The following is an 18,193-nucleotide window of genomic DNA, read 5'->3' on the forward strand; positions in this document are numbered from 1 at the left end:
GCGCCCATCGGAAGGCCACACAAGAAAAAACGGCCGCGAAAATCACCCTCCCTTCCTTCTCGAAGCGTTCGTAGAAAAATACCGTCTCTCGTCTCGTGTCGCGGTCGCGGATGCCGGGGTCAAAACCCTCCCCGCCTCGTTCCCGTTGAGCTCGCCGCCGCTAATATCCTAACGAACTAACTAACCATCTCATCCTCGAGGTATCCGGCCAAGCCGCCACCGGGGTCACCACCATCGAGCTCGTATGGAGCGGAGGGCGCAGCCGGTGTCGGCGGCGGTGGCGCCGGTGACGGGGAGGAGGAAGGGTGCGGCGGCGAGCCGGAAGTGGATGGTGGTGCCGGCGGTGGGGGAGGAGCGGAGGGTGGAGTTTGGGAAGCACCAGATCATGAAGATGACGGGGCTCCCCGGGCGCGACCTCCGGGTGCTCGACCCGGTCCTCTCCTACCCGTCCACCATCCTCGGCCGCGACCGCGCCATCGTCGTCAGGCTCCAGGGCGTCAAGGCCATCATCACCGCCACCGAGGTGCTCGTCCCCGACCACGACGACGTCCTCCTCGCCTCCTTCCTCCTCGACCTCCGCTCCCGCCTCTCCCTCCCGGTTGGTACACCGTACACCATCTCTTTTTCTCTTCTGTTTTCTCATCATCACCACATCCAGGTTCACTCTGTTGCATTGGTTGTACTAGCAGATTGCATCTGCAAACTGATATGACATTGAACTCTGGAATTTGATTCTGTTATCGTCGTCGTGATTGACTCTACTGAAACTCTGATGATGATTATTCTGGGTGAAGGATGCGGCGCCTAGCACGAATCCGGCGGCGGCTGATCGCGGGAACGGGACGGAGCAGGGCGATCAGGGGAGCGTGCCAGGTCTGGCGATCAGCGGTGCTGGCAACGCCAAGATCCCGCCCTTTGAGTTCAAGGTGCTCGAGGTCTGCCTCGAGCACGCATGCAAAGACTTGGAATCTCAGGTATACTGCCAGAAAATTTGTCTATTGCTGCTGATGATGAATCAAACCAATGGTAGTATATATTAAGGGGGTGTCTAGATCTAGAGGTATAAAGTTTTGGCGTGTCATTTCGGGCATTATATATGGTGTCGTATAGGGTATTCGGATACTAATAAAAAAATTAATTACATAATCCGTCATTAAACCGCAAAACGAATTTATTAAGCCTAATTAATCCGTCATTAGCAAATGTTTACTATAGCACCACATTGTCAAATCATGGAGCAATTAGGCTTAAAAAATTCGTCTCGTAAATTAGTCGCAATCTGTGCAATTAGTTATTTTTTAGCCTATATTAAATACTTCATACATGTATTCAAACGTTCGATGTGACAGGATGAAAAATTTTGAGGTGTGATCTAAACAGGGCCTAATTCATGTTCATCTCTGTCTCTGCAAATGGTGTCAGACACGCTCTCTGGAGAAGGAGGCGTATCCGGCCTTGGACAAGCTGGGATCGAAGGTTAGCACGCTGAACCTGGATCACGTCAGGAATCTGAAGAGCCGCATGGTTGATCTCTCAGGGCGCGTGCAGAAGGTACGCAAGAACAGTGGACTCCGTTCGCTTGAGTCCGTTTAAGTTGCAGCTGAGAGCGATGGCACCTAAGCATTTTGGCCACCTGTTCTTGGTCTCGCATGCAGATTAGGGATGAGCTGGAGCACTTGCTGGATGACGACATGGACATGTCCGAGATGTACCTGACGAGGAAGCTGTCGTTCCAAGGGCTCAGTGGATCGCTGAGCAGAGCGGATTCACACAAGTACGCATCTGTTGATCATGACGACGATAGGTATGTCACCTGAATTTTGTTCTTTCTGGTTTTTGGCAGGATCGAAAGACTCGAAGTAGGAGTTGTTACCTGAATTCTTTAACCGGAAATGGATGTTGATTGTTGATAGATTGCCGATCCGTGGCTTTTGTTTTAATCTTTCATTTGCGCCTGTATTCAGGGAGGAGGAAGACCATGACGATGAGACAGAGAGTGGCCGTGAAAGTTCTGTTTATGTTAAGCCTGATATAGAAGAGTTGGAAATGCTTCTGGAAGCTTACTTTGTGCAGATCGATGGAACGCTGAATACCCTGTACCATGTATGTTCATCCTCCTCCTTTACTAAGGGCTTCATCTTTTGCCTATAATAAATCAGCCATTGCCAAATTTTAATATAAAAGTTAATTTTAGAGTTTATTTTGGGCACTTTTAACATAGTTTCTTTTTTAGCAATAGCTTTTAAATCACTAAAAACACGCATCTAAAAGTTTCACCTACAAACTATTTTTTGGTTGCTTTGTTTTATACATTTTTTAGTTGCTAATAAGCTGTTATGGTTTATAATCAGCTCTCGGTCAACTGATGAAGTTGAACATTGCCATGCTTAGATTGTTACTGAAATGGTTGTCATGCTAATATCAACTGTTTTAGTACAATTTAGTGATACTGTCCAGTTTGGAAGATAAACATGCGATATTTAGCATAACTTCTGTAAAAGTCTCTGCAGCCAAAATCTGACGAAATCTTGTTAATGTTTGCCATTGAAATCGACACTGGTTTTATCAAACAGTTAAAATGTATAGCCTGCATTGTCACGCACTTGCATCGCTCACTACTAGCAAATTCCATGCATTGCTTGATGTTTCATTGCCCCCCTGACATTTGCCTATTGACATGGACAAAGATCCGTGAATACGCGGACGACACGGAGGATTACATCAACATAATGCTGGACGAGAAGCAGAACCAGCTGCTGCAGATGGGCGTGATGCTGACGACGGCGACGGTGGTGGTCACCGCGGGCATCGTGGTGGTGAGCCTGTTCGGCATGAACATCCACATCGACCTGATGAAAGACCCGGAGACCCCCGAGATGGTGAGGATGTCCAACATGCACTTTTGGGAGACCACCTTCGGCACGGTCGCCGGCTGCATCGCCATATACCTCCTGGCGATCTACGCTGGGAGGAAGAGCAAGATCCTGCAGTGATGCTTCCCAACAGAGGAAGCTAAGCGTCAGGTTGCGAGTTCTGCAGCCTGGCTGCGATTTTGCTGGGCAGTGGCGTAGTTGATAGGTTGTGTATGGATGTGATGCATTTTTGTTGATTTCGTATGGTGTGGGAGCAATAATAATCGAACGATCTCTCTCCATTTCCTGCTCTTATTAGAAGTTAGCACTTAGCACTACTATGTTAAATTTCGGCCAAAGGAACCCTTTCAGAAATGCTCTTGCCACATTTCGCATTCTAAGTAAATCCAAAAAAGGTACCAGTAATTCTCATTCAAAGTTAAAACACGTGCTCTGACTTTTACTGACTATGCTGAACGGCTGTGCCACTTTTTCCAGTGGCCGATCCAGAACAAAACGAAGTAACAAACCAGTGTTGCCTTTGTCAATGGCAAATCGCCTAAAGATCAACAAATGATATATATGCTCATCTGACTATCTATTTTGTATTTACAAGGTGATATGGTGATGCAAACAAGATTTTTTGTAAACGCCACAATACTCATTATCTGATGCACAACAGGTATTCCCGACCTGAGAATAAATATTCTACACAAATCAGCTATGTTTAGACTTACAGTTGCACCTTCCTTGATCTAGTACACCGAACCTGGCCAAAAAAGGGGAGTCATTGACGAACCAAAGAAGATGCTCGAGTTTTCAAAAAAAAAAAAAAAGCTCGAGAAGGTAAATAAAAGAACCAAAGAGGAATTCTGCGTATTCTTCTCAAATTGACTTACGTTATCTACCGGGTTAAAAGCAGTTAATCCAGAGCTGGTCTGTGCATTACTCGAATCCAACGCTCTCTTGCTGTTTTTCTTGAGGCCAGCGACTCCTAAAGAAATTGGAATCGATGGGTCAGTATCGATGTAAATATGAAAGGAGACAAAAGAACTTCCCAACTGGTCAGTGCTGACAACTTAATTGACTGTGCAGCATTGCCATTTTCAAATGAATGCTGATTGGAACATTTCTAACAATTCAAGGCTTCCTAGCTCAAAAATAAATTATGGAAATTGTTCTGAAAATGGCAGATATTTATCACTTCAAAACATGCAGGCATTCCTAGAAAACCAAATTGGATAATGCCACTGTAAGTACTGTTTGCTTAGACATTGTATATAGAGTAACTCATTTACCTGTTCCGTTATTTGAAAAAGGCTGCTTCACAAAATTGTCGTCAATATCACCATCTTCATCAGGATTACTGTTACAAGCTGAGATGTGAGTACCCTGTGTTGCACGTTAGGCAAAGTTCCTAAATAAATGATACATAATATTTCTCACCAGACAATAGAAGAGCCAGGAAGCAACATCTCTTGCCTTTTGTTTTGAGAATCAGCTGAACCCTTCCCACGAACTCTCTTGAAAGAACTATTGAGGATTCAGGACAAGTATCACCATAAGTTGGATAAAACCTTGAAAGCAACGGTTCGCTACAGTTCCAACAGCCATGCATCTTACTAGTGCTACATGCCTACATCACATTGTTGATTCTGCCAGTTTTGTACACCGTAAACAACAAGAGCAGTTTCTTATAGAATAAATTGAAAACCCCCTTTTGAAACTACCAAGCTATATATGCAATAGTGGAAGAATAATTTGTTATTTCATTTTAAAGGATGAAACAGATTGGTAGAGATGCACTTATAATGTTGTACGCGAAAGTACCAACCAGCTTTCCAGAAACCTAGGCTTCTGAAGTTCACTCAATTTCGTTCTGGGTTCTAGCTATGAAGGCCAAGTCCAGATGAATGTGTCAAGTTTTTTTTTTTTTAATGTTAACTGAATGTGCCAAGTTGTTATTGCATGCTGCAAGTGCGTGCATATTGTATCTCCCCTTGTGTAAAGTGTTTTATGTAACCCAATCCTTTGTGCTATACCGCAATTCAAGTGTGTAAATGCTCATGCACTAAGACGAGCCATGCATGTTTAGATCAATTTTACCCATTTCTCCAATTACCGTGTAGACCCAATAACTGACATTTGCATAGTTAACTTACAATGGCAATGGAACTATTATACCACCGCAAAAAAGATGAATGAAATCACACAGCAGGAAAAGGAAAAGGTCCCCTAACTAAGCAATTTTCAAATACTTCAACTAAGTTGTAACATGAATAGCCATTATTATTTAGGAAAGTTTTTTTATTTTGAGAGAGAAGGAAACAGGTAACAGAAATAGACAAATCCAGCCATTCAAGCAAACTTTGCATGATAGAATATCATCATCTGATGGGATACTCTTTACAGAACTAGCAAATCTAGATTTTCTTGAAGTAATATGATCAGCATAAACATGGTATCACAAGATAAGATATTATTCCCTCCGTTCCAAAATATATGGGATTTTGAATGGATGTGATATATCCTAGTACTACGAATCTCAACAGGGAATCCATCCAAATCCCTTATATTTTAGGATGGAAGGAGTATTTACAAAACATATTCAAGGCATTTGATGTCATCTTAATCATGTATAACACATGCAAATGTTGAATAATGCAGCACAGTGGAAAAACATCTCTGGAGAAGAAAAACATGTTAAACTGCTTGTCTGCTTACCAGCATCTGGGATGGGAGTTCGGAATGTCCTGAAAAAAATCAATATACATATATAAATGTTCATGTGCCAATCAGCATATAGTCCAATCGACCATCAAACTTAAAGGTTGATCACAGGCAATCACCAGGATTTACCTTTACTGTTGAAATTGTGTCACTAATGAATTCCCACTTCTGACATTCCAAGCGCACTAACTCCTTATCGCCGTTTTCATTGATAATCTTAGACACGATCATGCACAAATAATTAGATAGCTGGAAATATGAAAATATTTTCATATGGAGAACTTAAAGATTCCATTTAGCGTTTACAAATTGCTAAGCGTAAATTAATCAGGAAAGTTTCATGGAAGAGCTGTAGGCATAAAGTTTTCTACGTCAGGAACATCCACCCTAGCAGCAGCCAGCAATTATAAATCTCACAAATGAGATCTGCTGAATCAACTAGTAGATATCAAGTTGATGAAGCAAGTTTGAGTAGCACAGTTCTGTTCCATAGGAAAAATCACAACATTCAAATTGTCACATAAATTTACCGCAAACATAAGTTTGTAGTCACAAATAATCAGCAAACAATAGGTACTAAAAACTACGATTAAAGTCTTAAACTACAAATTTACAATTCTTGAAATTAACAAGAATAGCCAAGATTTAGGGAGAATTGTAAAACAAAGACTAGCTATACATTCTAGACAGATAATTTGCAGTCCAAAATAAAAATAATAGTACTATTTTGACATTGCAAAAAACGACAGTAATAACTACTCCCTCCATCCCAACACATAGCAACTTCTCCACCTATTTTCTCTTCTCAACCAAACACATCCTTCGCCATTTAATTTCCCCACCTACTTTCTTTTCTCAAATAATCATAACCCTCCCCCATTTAATTTCACCTACTTCCTTAATACCCATGCCCAACCCCCAAAATCCTTATATTTTAAGATGGAGGTAGTAATAAGTTATAACTGTACCTTGTGAAAGCCATTTGACTGATCATATGTCTCAACAGTTCCACAGATATAACTACATCAAGTCAGAACAGCATGTAAGAATATATTGATCAAACAGTTACAGTTTGCAATTTCCATAATCTGCAAGTTTACCACATATCACGTGCTGACCACAATCTAATGCGACGCCCAACAAGCACCGTGCCTGTATCTTTCATCTGTAAATCGTATACATGTTAATTCACCAATAAAGTAACTCAAAAGAATATGGCCAAAAGCGCCTGCAAATATAGTCGAACATCACAAGAACTGAACCAACTGGTTAATAAGTATATGCATACCACAGTTTCTCGGCGATTAGAATAGTTATGATCTGTCTCCGAAGCTCTAGTTTCCCCAGTGGAGCTTCTACTCTCTGGACGATTCTGGTTTTCTAAGAGAGAGATGCTGTCTATAGAATCAGCTTCCTTAGCTAAACCCAAAGAGGCTGGAGATGACAACTTCGTGCCAGCAGAACCACAAGATGACACCTTCTCTTTTTCCAAACTATGATTAGTAGTCTGATCCTGTTTTTTGTTCCTTTTGCCTTTATCATGACAACTTGCATTTTGTCCCACGATGTTGCTTAATGAGGAACGAGCTTCCTTGTCAGGAGCAACTTCTGTTGATACCCTCTCAGCATTATCAGAACATTTTGTATCATCCTGAAATACATTTTTTTTGTAGAGAACTATAAGACCATTCTTGACCAACGTGAAGCTAAAAATACAACAGAACATAGGTGGAATTGCAGATAGAATGTACCGGGTGTACTGGTCCATGAGCCCCAAGGATTCTCTTTACAAAACTGTCACTAATGAGATCTCCTTGACAGCATTCCTACATAAGAGAATGGTGGAATAGCTAATGCAGAAATAACTAAGCATCAGTTTCAAATGAAGTATAAGAACAATGAGGCAGAATAACTCACATCTGTTTTTCTTGCGCTACCAGACACTCTGAAATAAGATGAGGGCAAGGGAAAGTGACGTGGAGAATCTGACATCTTGCAGTGCTTATCAAGTTCTTTGACAATAAGCAACCCTATTCTTGAGAGAATATGCAGTTTCTGTGACAAGAGTTTAGGCATCAATGCTGGATGAAAATCTTGATATGCAAATGTGAAATATCAAAATAGTGGAAAGAAATATACATGAGTGATCCCACACTCAGCCAGATCCTCAGCCTCAGCTAAATCCCCAGCCATTTGAATAGCACGGAAGATCCCCATAAGAATGGGAACAGAACTGGTATTGTGACCATGCTCATCATCCATTTCAATGAGTGTTCTCAACATCACAACAAGTGGGCTGCCAATAGAACAAAGAAGGAAGTGATTAGAGCTTCAAAAACTCCCAAACACATGTACTAACTAAAAATCCGAAAAGTGTTATGCAAACATCTCAAACAAGAAAACACCTCCAAAATTCCGCAGAGATCTTGTTTTCACATAACTTCATGGGAAATTCCTTATCATATGCTAGGGTATGGGTCAAGAAAACCACGGCATACGCTGGATGGTCTACAAGTGACTCTTTCCTTTTTGTGTTATGATGAACAAATAATCTTCTTTGCTCCTTTAGCACTTCAGTTAAGTACCTTGTCGACTAGGGAAAATACAGGTCAAAAGAAAGAAGACACCTTAAAGCATACAATATGAGATTGTATAGTACGTTAATAGAAACAAGAACAGAAGACACCTACTTCAGTACGAACATCTCTGGAGCAATCTGTTGATGCCAGCGCAAAAGCACATGCATATTTAATAGGAATTGCATGTTCCATTATAAGGTCATGGAGTTTGCAGATGAATGACTTGCGAACAGTATATGAAGAATCCTGGATGCAACGCACAATAATATTAAGAAGAGTAAATACTAAAATATGGAACTGTGACAATTCTCTGAAGAATTAAATTTGACTTGTACAGTACAGTAGGTAATGAAAATGGCTCCTGCAAACAGGCATCTTTGGTTAAAACAGAACATTAAATCTCAGAATCAGTGGACTTCTAGAAGTAAGATTGTAAAATAGTTCTGGGAAAGTCTAGCAGGCACAAAAGTTAATCTTATTATGAAATAGATAGACGATACCCTTGCCATGAGAACTACACTGCGAAATAATTTTGGTGAAATTTGTGAATCCCATAATGCAGCCAGTTGTAGTACAGATTTCCCAGCAGCCAGTTTCAGATATGGCCTATCATTTTCACTGAATGCAAGAAAAGAGAAAATATAATAAGTGCTCAACTTGTATTAAGCAAGAAAAAAATATACATATAAAGATAATGATCGTCATCTAGTAGACTTCAGTTACAGGGATAATATACGGAATTTCTAGTGCAGCTTGTATAGCTTAAAAGTTTACAAACAATAATTCATACTAGTTAATCATAAACCCAAACTATGTGCTATCTAGTGTCTCCTTGATGCACTGCCAATTGATCCATATAATAAGACAAGAAAATTAATGGCTGATGTGAATATTATCCTGCAGACACAAAAACTAGATAACTATCTTGTACAACCAGCTATGCTAACTCGTTGTAACAAAGATAAAACAATAAAAGAAGCCTCATGAGTCATGGAAGCCACATGGAACTTAACTGTAGCACCTTAAGGCATCAGCCATGTCCATAATTGCTTTGATTTTACTTCTATTCTAAAGAAAGTTTTTAAATTTTCCAGAATCCATACTAAACTTGACATGCCACAAAAAACCATGTGTTTCAATAGTGCTCAAACATCTATCATAGAATAGAAAAGCTAATCAACAAATGCATCTCAGATTTCATACTCAGTAACAAGCAGTCAAGTATCATGGCAATCAATTAAGCCGCACATAGAAAGTTAGAATAGTGAAACAGCTATGCAGAAAAAAAAAACATAATAGAATGTGAGAGGGGAGAATAAAACAAACCATAGAGTAATGGCCTTGAACTTTTCAAGAATTATATCTAACAGAATCTTCAGAAAATGCTCAATTCTATCACGGACTGTGCTTCTTGGTAAACAACTTTTGACAAGAGTTTTAAGACAATAAATCTACAAGAAAACACAAAAGAGATCAGACCAGAACACAAATGATAAAGCCTTCCTATAAACATTCTGAAATCCTAGTGTATAACTCCCATCCTGAAGAATATCTAATGAATTCTAGGAAAGGTTAGTGATTTGTGCACAACATATTTAAGCATCCCACCAATATTTTTATTTGGGAACACAGTATTCTTAAGTAGAAACAAAAAAGGACAAATATCAGCGAATTAATTAACCCTAAAAGCATAGATTGGAATTATCTTTTTCTCCCGCTATATACAATGTTTTCTTGGTTGATTTTTTTTTTTGGCGAGGAGTTCTTGGTTGAAACTCATGGGATGCTTGACAATACTTTTGAACCCTGCAATTGCCAGTTCTGTTCTACGAACATGTCAGTCCACTAGTGAATTCTATATGCATTTGGACCTACACTTCAAATCACCATGAGTTGAATCCTTCATTTTTCACAATGAACTTGCCTTCAGTTTGCAGGAGAAACTGCATGCAGAATTGTCGTCAGGTGACAACTGTCCAAGTGTTGAAATGAACTGCATAAAGCATAGCATAAGGTCATGACCATCTTTGTTGACATAATACACTGATGCAATAAACAATTTAGTCTACCACCATTCGTCAAGTTGCCATTAAAAAAAATGCATACCTCAGTTGAACATAAAATATCCTGGACAAAATTCATAATTTTCTTGTCGTATAACTTATACATAGAAGGGGAATGCTCCAATATCAAGCCCAAAGACTGTAATAGTGTTGGTACATTGTAATTATCATCTAGAGCAGCAACAACTTTCTGCGGGGTAGAACAAAAAAGTTATATAACACACATGGCATCAACTAAAGAAAAGAAACATGCTAAACCAAGTAAGGAAATATCTGGTTTGGAAATAGTCTAAATGCAGTATACGTTCAGTATGGAAATAGTGAATCATATTAAATATTGTCCTTGATTACTCAATTCATACTTTTATCATGTCATGAAAACTTTTTTAGATGCGACTAGCATGGATATATAGATCATAACATGATACATCATCTGATACATTTTTCTTGAAGCCAAGAATCAAACATTTTAAAACCACATATCTCAGGCTCTCAGCTGGCAGTTTGAAGTTTACACAGCAGAATAAAAGGGAGATAAATCCAGCATTATCATGGTGTGATAAAAACATATGCCAGCGTCATCCATTAAAAGAAAGCATAAATTTTGGAAAATGAGTAAGAATGTGGTCCTATTCTCTTGTGTGCTCAAGAAAAAAAAAAGAGTAAGAATGTGATCCTGAGCAAACTAGATAGGTATACAAGTAAAAAAACGGCCCATCGATTAATGACTTTGTCAGCGAATGGCAAGATGTTTAAGCATGTTCTCCACCTTCATCTTGTCCAATATCTTGGAGGTTTGCTGCGAAATATAGGGTTCACAAAACCTTCTAGCACGATAACAAAATGACATTAGCTAGTACGAAACAAATTCAGAATTGACGTGCAGAACATTATGCAACAGTAGGAATTATCCAACTTGGAAGTCACGTAATGGCTTTTGTTAATGCAACAATTATAGGTCATAACACGAGCTAGCATCATTCATGTAACAGAACATAATATAAAAAGGTCAGTGCTTAGTTCTTTTTTAATCAGGTAACTTCAAACTTGAAACAAGAAAACAGATTGTAGATGCAGAACTGAGAGAATAGGAATACGGAATATAGTCAACCATCAAGAAGCACTACAGTAGCTAGCACCTACCTCGCATAATCTGGCAAATTTTTCGTCATTTGGGGACTGGATTAGTGAATCAATTGCTGCGACAGCATACTTCGATTCAGCACGTGTTCCTTCTATACACTTTTGCTCCAGTAATGGGTAGACATCATCACTGGCAAGTAGAGGCAAAACCAGATTCACTTACACCATGTAACATAATGTTCATGTATAAAAGATAATAAAAAATAGGGACGGCCATGACATGGACAACTTATCTCAAGTAAAAAAAACCTGGAGTTTGCAAGTATGTGCTATTGGTCCATTGATTAAAATTTTCTAACAAATAATCCATTAAAATCTTCAGAAAAAGGCCATGTGATATCATAGAATTAGGGAACATGTTGCAAGGAAATGAAGAAGTGGTCCATCACAGGTTAAGACATACAGAAAATACTGATAAATCAAACATAAGCTGTTACAGATGAATTATCAACGAACAGACAAATCAAGAGAATCCACTTCAAGCACAATTTCCCTGCCAAAAAGAAATTCTCAACTGTATTTTACCTGAAATCAATAGATAAATGGCATCCTGATTTTGCCAAGTGTGCCAACATTTCCAGTGTCTTTTCATTTATCAAGACCGACTCTTCTGAGAACAGCTTTATCAAGTATTCCTCTGAGCCTTGGAATAATGATGGAAACACCTTTGAAACTAGCTGCATGTTTACATTTATGAGTGAGATATCCAAAAGATGAAAAGGCACATACAAAGTCAAAACGTTTTAAATTAAACTAGTGGATCTAAGAATAACAAGCCATGCTGCAGAACAGAAATGAAAAGCGTATCCCATGGAGATAAAGACAATTATTGTGCTTATGGGTTTTGGCTAGATGGTAGTCATTGCTGCAACTAAAGGGACGTGAGACAAGACTGCATCAAGCAAGGAGCAAGGATGAAGCTCTACGTAAAACAATTGCAGATTTCTAGCAAAGTGTAGAATCTGAAAAGAAACAATTAACCCAGTTCCTATTAAATATATACTTACCAGTAAAAGATCACATGCAGCCTCCACATGATTGGTTAATTCATTTCTGTGGGAGAAAAGAACCTCCAGAATGGCATAGATCATCTCCCAATTAAATATTGAATGTGAGCATTTTACAGACAGAACTTTGCAGAAATTGTAAAGTGGGTGTTTGTTACCAATTCTCTTAAGAAATAAATCCTGCAGCCATGAAATTAGGTATAAACAAAGAAAGAAGATTTATGGACTTCAACCAGTGTGAGGATAGAAATCTTGTACAAAAGAAGAAAAAAAACAATTACAATACCTCATACAGAGAAAAAGAGAAAAGGTTATAGATTTAAGTTGAATCCAATGGTGTGTATCCAAATGGCAATAGCTGTAATTATAAGGATAGGAACAGTAGTTGACTTGGTTGAGATATCAGGTTATTGGTCGGACCACATGCTATTATTAACTACATTCACTGAGCTTATATGATGTTCAAAACAGCTATGCAAGAACAAAAGTACAAAACTAATATTTCTAAGGCACCTAGCAAACCCAAGCAGAAGGAGGTTATCATGTGTTGTCTTTAATACAGCTACAGAAGGTTCCAGGTTCAAAGCCTGGTGGGTGCGCTTTTTCATCCAATTTCTGTGAGGTATTATGGATAAACTTGGGTTGACCCAAGTTAATCAAATGCAGAAATAATCTGTTAACATCAGACCACCCAGGGTCTTGCGGCTTACAGAAATTGCAAAACTGACTGCTTTTCACATCTCGATCAAAATAACCACTCAGTATTTCAACAGAACAGGGAAAATCCACTTTACGTTGCTTGCTGACAAATATGCAAATATTGGACTCGTTGTATAAACTGCAGTCTTACTTATCTTACTCCATATGCACTTTAGGCTTACAGAGAAAGTATATAGATAGCCTATATATGTGTGGGTAAACATGCGGTGGAAACTCATGTAAACCCCAACCCAAAAGTCATCTAATTAACACAAAAAAAACACACATGTAGATGAGATGATGTTGCAGAACCATGTAAAAAATCTTGCCCAAACTTGACTTTCTTTGAGATACTATACTATAATAGAAAAATAGATATTAATGTAGCCCACCCACCCACCCCCCTCCCCTTTTTCCTCGTTGTACCAAACATTAGAACACTGAAGAGATTATCTTCCTGGTTTCCATGAGTGTTATTTGGTCCATTAGGAAGTCAGCACAGATATCAATGAAGCAGGATATGCCAATGTGGATTAGTATGTTGAATCACACTGGCTGATTGCACAGTGCATTTTAAAGTACAAACCAGAATGTCCCTTCCCCCTCCCTCTTTCATCCCAATAAGCTGATATTGATTGGATTTCCTAAAATATAAATGGAACAAAGCAATGGAGAAACTAAGCAGTATACAGCTTGTCAGCTTCAGAAATAAGAGCTAAAAGAATATTACTCTTATCGACTGGACTGTTGCAAAACTGCTGCCCTCATAACTTAATTCAGTCAAATCCTTAAATATGTTATTGTCTTTCAGCTGGTGCAAATTTTTTAAGCACTCTTCAACATTAGAGGCATCTGCAAAGGCAACAGACATATTTCTGAATGATGCACAAAATTTCTTCTGTATTTCATCTGAAGGCTCTTCCTGCAACACATGAAGAGTCAATTAAAGGTCAACTAATTGAACATTGCCTGCCTGTTGATGATTTACAAACCTTCTTTGCTCGAAGTGATAAATATGCCTGCATCTCCAGTTGCAACCTAAAAGTAATATTTTTCAGCATGACCATGAATAACAGAATCTACTGCATCTACATATTGTATGCTACGGATATGACTGTATGTACCTTCTTTTCAGAGAAAAGATGATGTGCAAAGCCTTAATATGCTGTGGTTTGAAATAAGAGAAGAACTCAACCCAGTGGATTGCTCTTTCTTTTGGAGAAAGTGATGAAGGGAAGAGTTCTTCAGCAAGTATAAGCTCCATGTTCTGTGGCCTGCCATAAAAAAGAGGTCAGAATCAGGAGAGTTTGATTAATGGCATGATCCTATTACAAAGTTACAAAGCACAAACCTGAATATTTCACTATCTTTATCAAAACAAAGTGTTAAAAGTTGAGCTGGGATTTGTTCATAGTGAAAATTAACTGTGGCAATCCCTTTTGAGCATTTCTTACAGTAATCTCGGTATAGGTCTAGCAACTTAAGCATTACATGCTTTCTGACAGATACCTACAAAAAAGGTTTAAGTGAGGCACCGTAATAAAACCTGCAGTAGTGACAAAATGCAATAGTTTATGCTGACCTTTTTATCACGTAGCCTCCCTGCTGCTTGCAATATTACCTTAGCAGGAAATGAGTTTAGATTTGATTTGGCCATATCGCAGACTGCAGCAACAGCTCGGATCCTCACTTTGTCATCAAAATCCAATAGCCTGCCTGCAAGTGATGCTGCCAAATACAATATTTTCATCAACGTGAAGAGGACTCTAATATAGAAATACGAATGTAATAGCAACAGATATAAATAGCAGACTTACTAAGAATATCTTCTGCTTCATTTCCAGATGATATAGCCATGTAACAGACTTTTGCTGCATCAATTGCAGCAATTCTTACTTCTGCAGATTTGTCAGAGAATCTCTTCAAGAATTCCTTAAAAATTAATTGGTTTTCTTGAGCAAACCGGAGATTAGATAATACAAGAAGCCTCCCAATCAGGTGAACTGCCTCCAGCCGGATATCAACACGGTCGCTCTAAGCAAGCAGAAAATACACGATCAAGGCTAATACACATGTAAAAGGATATCAAAGGAGACACGAAATAACATACCAAGAGCTCATGAGTTAAGTGTGGAATAACAGCAAAAAGCATCTGGGGTGCACACTGGAACATTTCCAGGATAATCTTATGATGTTGTTTCCTGGTTTCATTAGCTGGCACATCCTTGTTGAAAATGCACGAAGACAAGAAAGTACGAAGAACGGGCTCTAATTTCTCAGCACAGTTTTGGATGATGTCAACGGCCAGCTTGTGGGATGCTCCCTGCACAGGCAACAAGAAGCAAATTAGCATCAGCTTGTCAATAACAAGTAAAATAGGTGTCCAAATATCCAAGTTACTGACATGAAGAAGTACAGAACTACAGATTTAGAAAGCAACACTCTGCGCCAGTAATAAATGGGCAGTGAAAAGCTCACCTTGTCCTCTTTTACTAAATTGCGTAAAATCACATCCAGGAGAGGTTGAGTAACTTTTTCATTTAATATCTGGGTCATTATAGATAGCATAGCCTGGCATACACTCTGCTGAAGACCTTGCCTGTAAACAGTTCCATAATAAACTAAATAAAGATGTTATCTTAGAGGTTTTGTAAAAAATATAGGTGTACAGAAACCATGACAGTAGATTCAATCATACTTTACTGCTGAGAAGAAAATCCTGACCATGTCAAGAACCAAGTCCTGACAGCCAACGTCGAGCATAATTACAGAACATCTGAGTGCAGCAACATTTTCCAATATCAAAATCCTTCTTGGAAGGTATGGACTGCTAGTTTCAGCAAGGTCTGCAAATACACTGATAAAGAGCCTAAATATTTCCTGAGAAAAAGGAGTTAACAGAGTGTCAAGAGAGAATGGTCCTTGCTCAAAATTCTCTGCCACTAAATTCAATTAAATAAATCTAACATGATTACTGTTTCAGAAATCCTATTCAAAAATGGTCATTAGGTAGTACCTATCAGGTTGTCACTAAAGGAAATAATTGAAGAAGTCAGCAATAACCAATCATCAGTATTGAAGGTGGACTAGGTTAAATACCTTAAATATTTCATCACTAAAAGGTGGATCAGGTGCAAGGACACGCATAACTTCAATAAAGCAAACTGCAACAAGAAGTTTGACATCCTTGTCCCTATGGGTAAGTAATGTGGTCTGGACCAGAGATTTACTCAGAGGATGTAGAGCCTCCTGCAGAGAGGAGGACTGACTCAACTCTGATAAAGCACTTTCAGCTTGCTGCAGAAAAAAATATCAGAAGCAGTTATGGAAGTACAGAATAAACCTATTCAGAGAAAAGATAATGTAAAGAAGCAATCAGTTAACAGCAAATTGAAGCTGAGAACATCGACTCGTGTATTATTTGAAGCTATAATTGTTACAATGATGCCAGTTAAGTATTTGAATGTCCATCAGTAGCTCCAAATTGCATTTGGCTGCACTACAAAGTTCAATTTTGGACTGTTGAGACGGTATCAAAACGATTTGTCTAATAAGAGCAAGTGAATAGTTAAACAGAGTTTCAACTTTCAACAAAGTGTTTGAACATAGTCAGTGCCCTTGACCATCAATAAAATACAAAGACAAGTGACTAGAATTGGATTTGCCATAAGGCAAATAAAAATTAATTTAATCCCAGTAGATCTGCCAGAGAAACTATCATGTAAAATGGAAAAGGAAAAATAGATTGAACTGCTCAAGTGTGAATCACAATTTAAGGCAATGAATAGGTGTAAGTCTTGGTTATCATTCATTCCTTACCCACTAAGTTTACAATGGAGAGCAACTTTCTTCAACTCAGCAATTCAAAAGGCAGGAAAACTTGGGACAAACATGTAGTGGCACAACTGTTTAACCCAATCAAATATAAGAATTAACTGAAGTCTCTATGGCTACTTCGAATTCGCATGAACACAAAATTAAACCATCGACTCCTCTACTGGATGCCAATCAGAAATATCTGCATACCAAAACTAATTTCGACAAATCAATTTTCTACAAACTACCGAGATGACCCTAAAACCCCTAAGTCAGAGACTTACTCGGAAGCTCTATTCATTCAAATTTTCAAACACAGGCATAGTGGATACACAACTTCCTCAGCACTACTACATTGTTACTGCAGTGTCGCGTGGACATGTGAGCGGATCAGCAGAATATCATCAGAAAATGCAGCATGGTACTCGAATTCGCCAAAGCGTCAACAAAAAAACTCATAACATTGGTAGTGGTAGCCACATATATAGAGGCTGAAGTGCCCCCCTGATCTCCAACTGAGAAATTACCAATACATGTAGCAAATACCGCTCTAGTTGGCAACACAGAACGCCCCTAACCAGTTCGAAAGCTCGAAAATCGAAACAACGTTCCACCGGAAATGGAAGCGCGGTTGATTTAGACCGATTTAAGCAAGACGAAACCAAGGATGCGACGCTGCTCGCCTTTAGAAGCTTGACGAGGGCGTCCTTGCCGAGGCGTGGCTGCGCGAGGCGCTTGCCGACCTCGCGCACGGCTTGCTCCGGCGAGGCGGGCATTGCGGCGGCACGGATCTCGGAACCCGAAACCCTAGGGAGGCTAGGCGGCGGAGGCGAAAGCGAGGGCGGAGGCGGAGGCGGAGGCCATGGAACGGAGGTGGGAAGCAGTGACGGTGGGTTTTGCCGAGGGTAAATTGGTCCTCTCGATCAACGTACTCAAGTATAAAGTTGTGCACGTTATTTTTCTTCGTTCTAAATACGGAAATTTATACGTGCACAGATGTATAAATACATCCTAGCCCATGTCTAAGATGTCTTTGCTCTACCGGAACAATGTGGATATAAAAGTAGTAGTGAATAAACACCTACACAAAATGTGCTTATAAGCTACTCTCTCCGTTTCACAATGTAAGACTTTCTAGCATTGAACGAATATGGGCAATGCTAGAAAGTTTTACATTATGAAACATAGGAAGTAATAGTAAAAAGCGCCTATGCATTTTAATTGTAGGATAGAATTTAAATCCAAAGGAATCATTATCCTCTAGATGATAGCATATATAAATTCATTATATTAGGATATGTCAC

The 18,193-nt window shown here is 39.2% G+C and overlaps 2 protein-coding genes across 2 annotated transcripts; one reads left to right on the forward strand and one right to left on the reverse strand.

Annotated features, from left to right (window-relative positions):
- On the forward strand, positions 1–3,253 carry LOC127781381 (magnesium transporter MRS2-E). Its single transcript, XM_052308331.1, has 6 exons — positions 1–598; positions 795–974; positions 1,423–1,551; positions 1,656–1,804; positions 1,965–2,103; positions 2,688–3,253. Exons 1-6 carry the CDS (start codon positions 245–247, stop codon positions 2,991–2,993), a joined length of 1,257 nt encoding a protein of 418 aa, XP_052164291.1. The 5' UTR covers positions 1–244; the 3' UTR covers positions 2,994–3,253.
- Positions 3,254–3,293: 40 nt separating this feature from the next.
- LOC127781371 (sister chromatid cohesion protein PDS5 homolog B) lies at positions 3,294–17,779 on the reverse strand. The gene is made up of 32 exons (XM_052308321.1): positions 17,573–17,779; positions 16,173–16,370; positions 15,772–15,953; positions 15,552–15,672; positions 15,184–15,396; positions 14,891–15,107; positions 14,656–14,801; positions 14,425–14,582; positions 14,198–14,347; positions 14,066–14,111; positions 13,804–13,995; positions 12,375–12,554; positions 11,893–12,044; positions 11,368–11,497; positions 10,268–10,414; positions 10,086–10,154; positions 9,488–9,612; positions 8,662–8,779; positions 8,273–8,407; positions 7,988–8,175; positions 7,722–7,878; positions 7,500–7,637; positions 7,334–7,408; positions 6,871–7,233; positions 6,683–6,747; positions 6,551–6,602; positions 5,712–5,798; positions 5,577–5,605; positions 4,299–4,385; positions 4,151–4,218; positions 3,752–3,846; positions 3,294–3,621 (listed from the first exon to the last, which is right to left on the reverse strand). The coding sequence occupies exons 1-32, from the start codon at positions 17,663–17,665 to the stop codon at positions 3,586–3,588; spliced, it is 4,212 nt and encodes a 1,403-aa protein (XP_052164281.1). The 5' UTR covers positions 17,666–17,779; the 3' UTR covers positions 3,294–3,585.
- Positions 17,780–18,193: the final 414 nt, after the last annotated feature.

Source organism: Oryza glaberrima, chromosome 1 (genome assembly GCF_000147395.1).
Source record: "Oryza glaberrima chromosome 1, OglaRS2, whole genome shotgun sequence".
NCBI classification, from domain to species: Eukaryota; Viridiplantae; Streptophyta; class Magnoliopsida; order Poales; family Poaceae; genus Oryza; species Oryza glaberrima.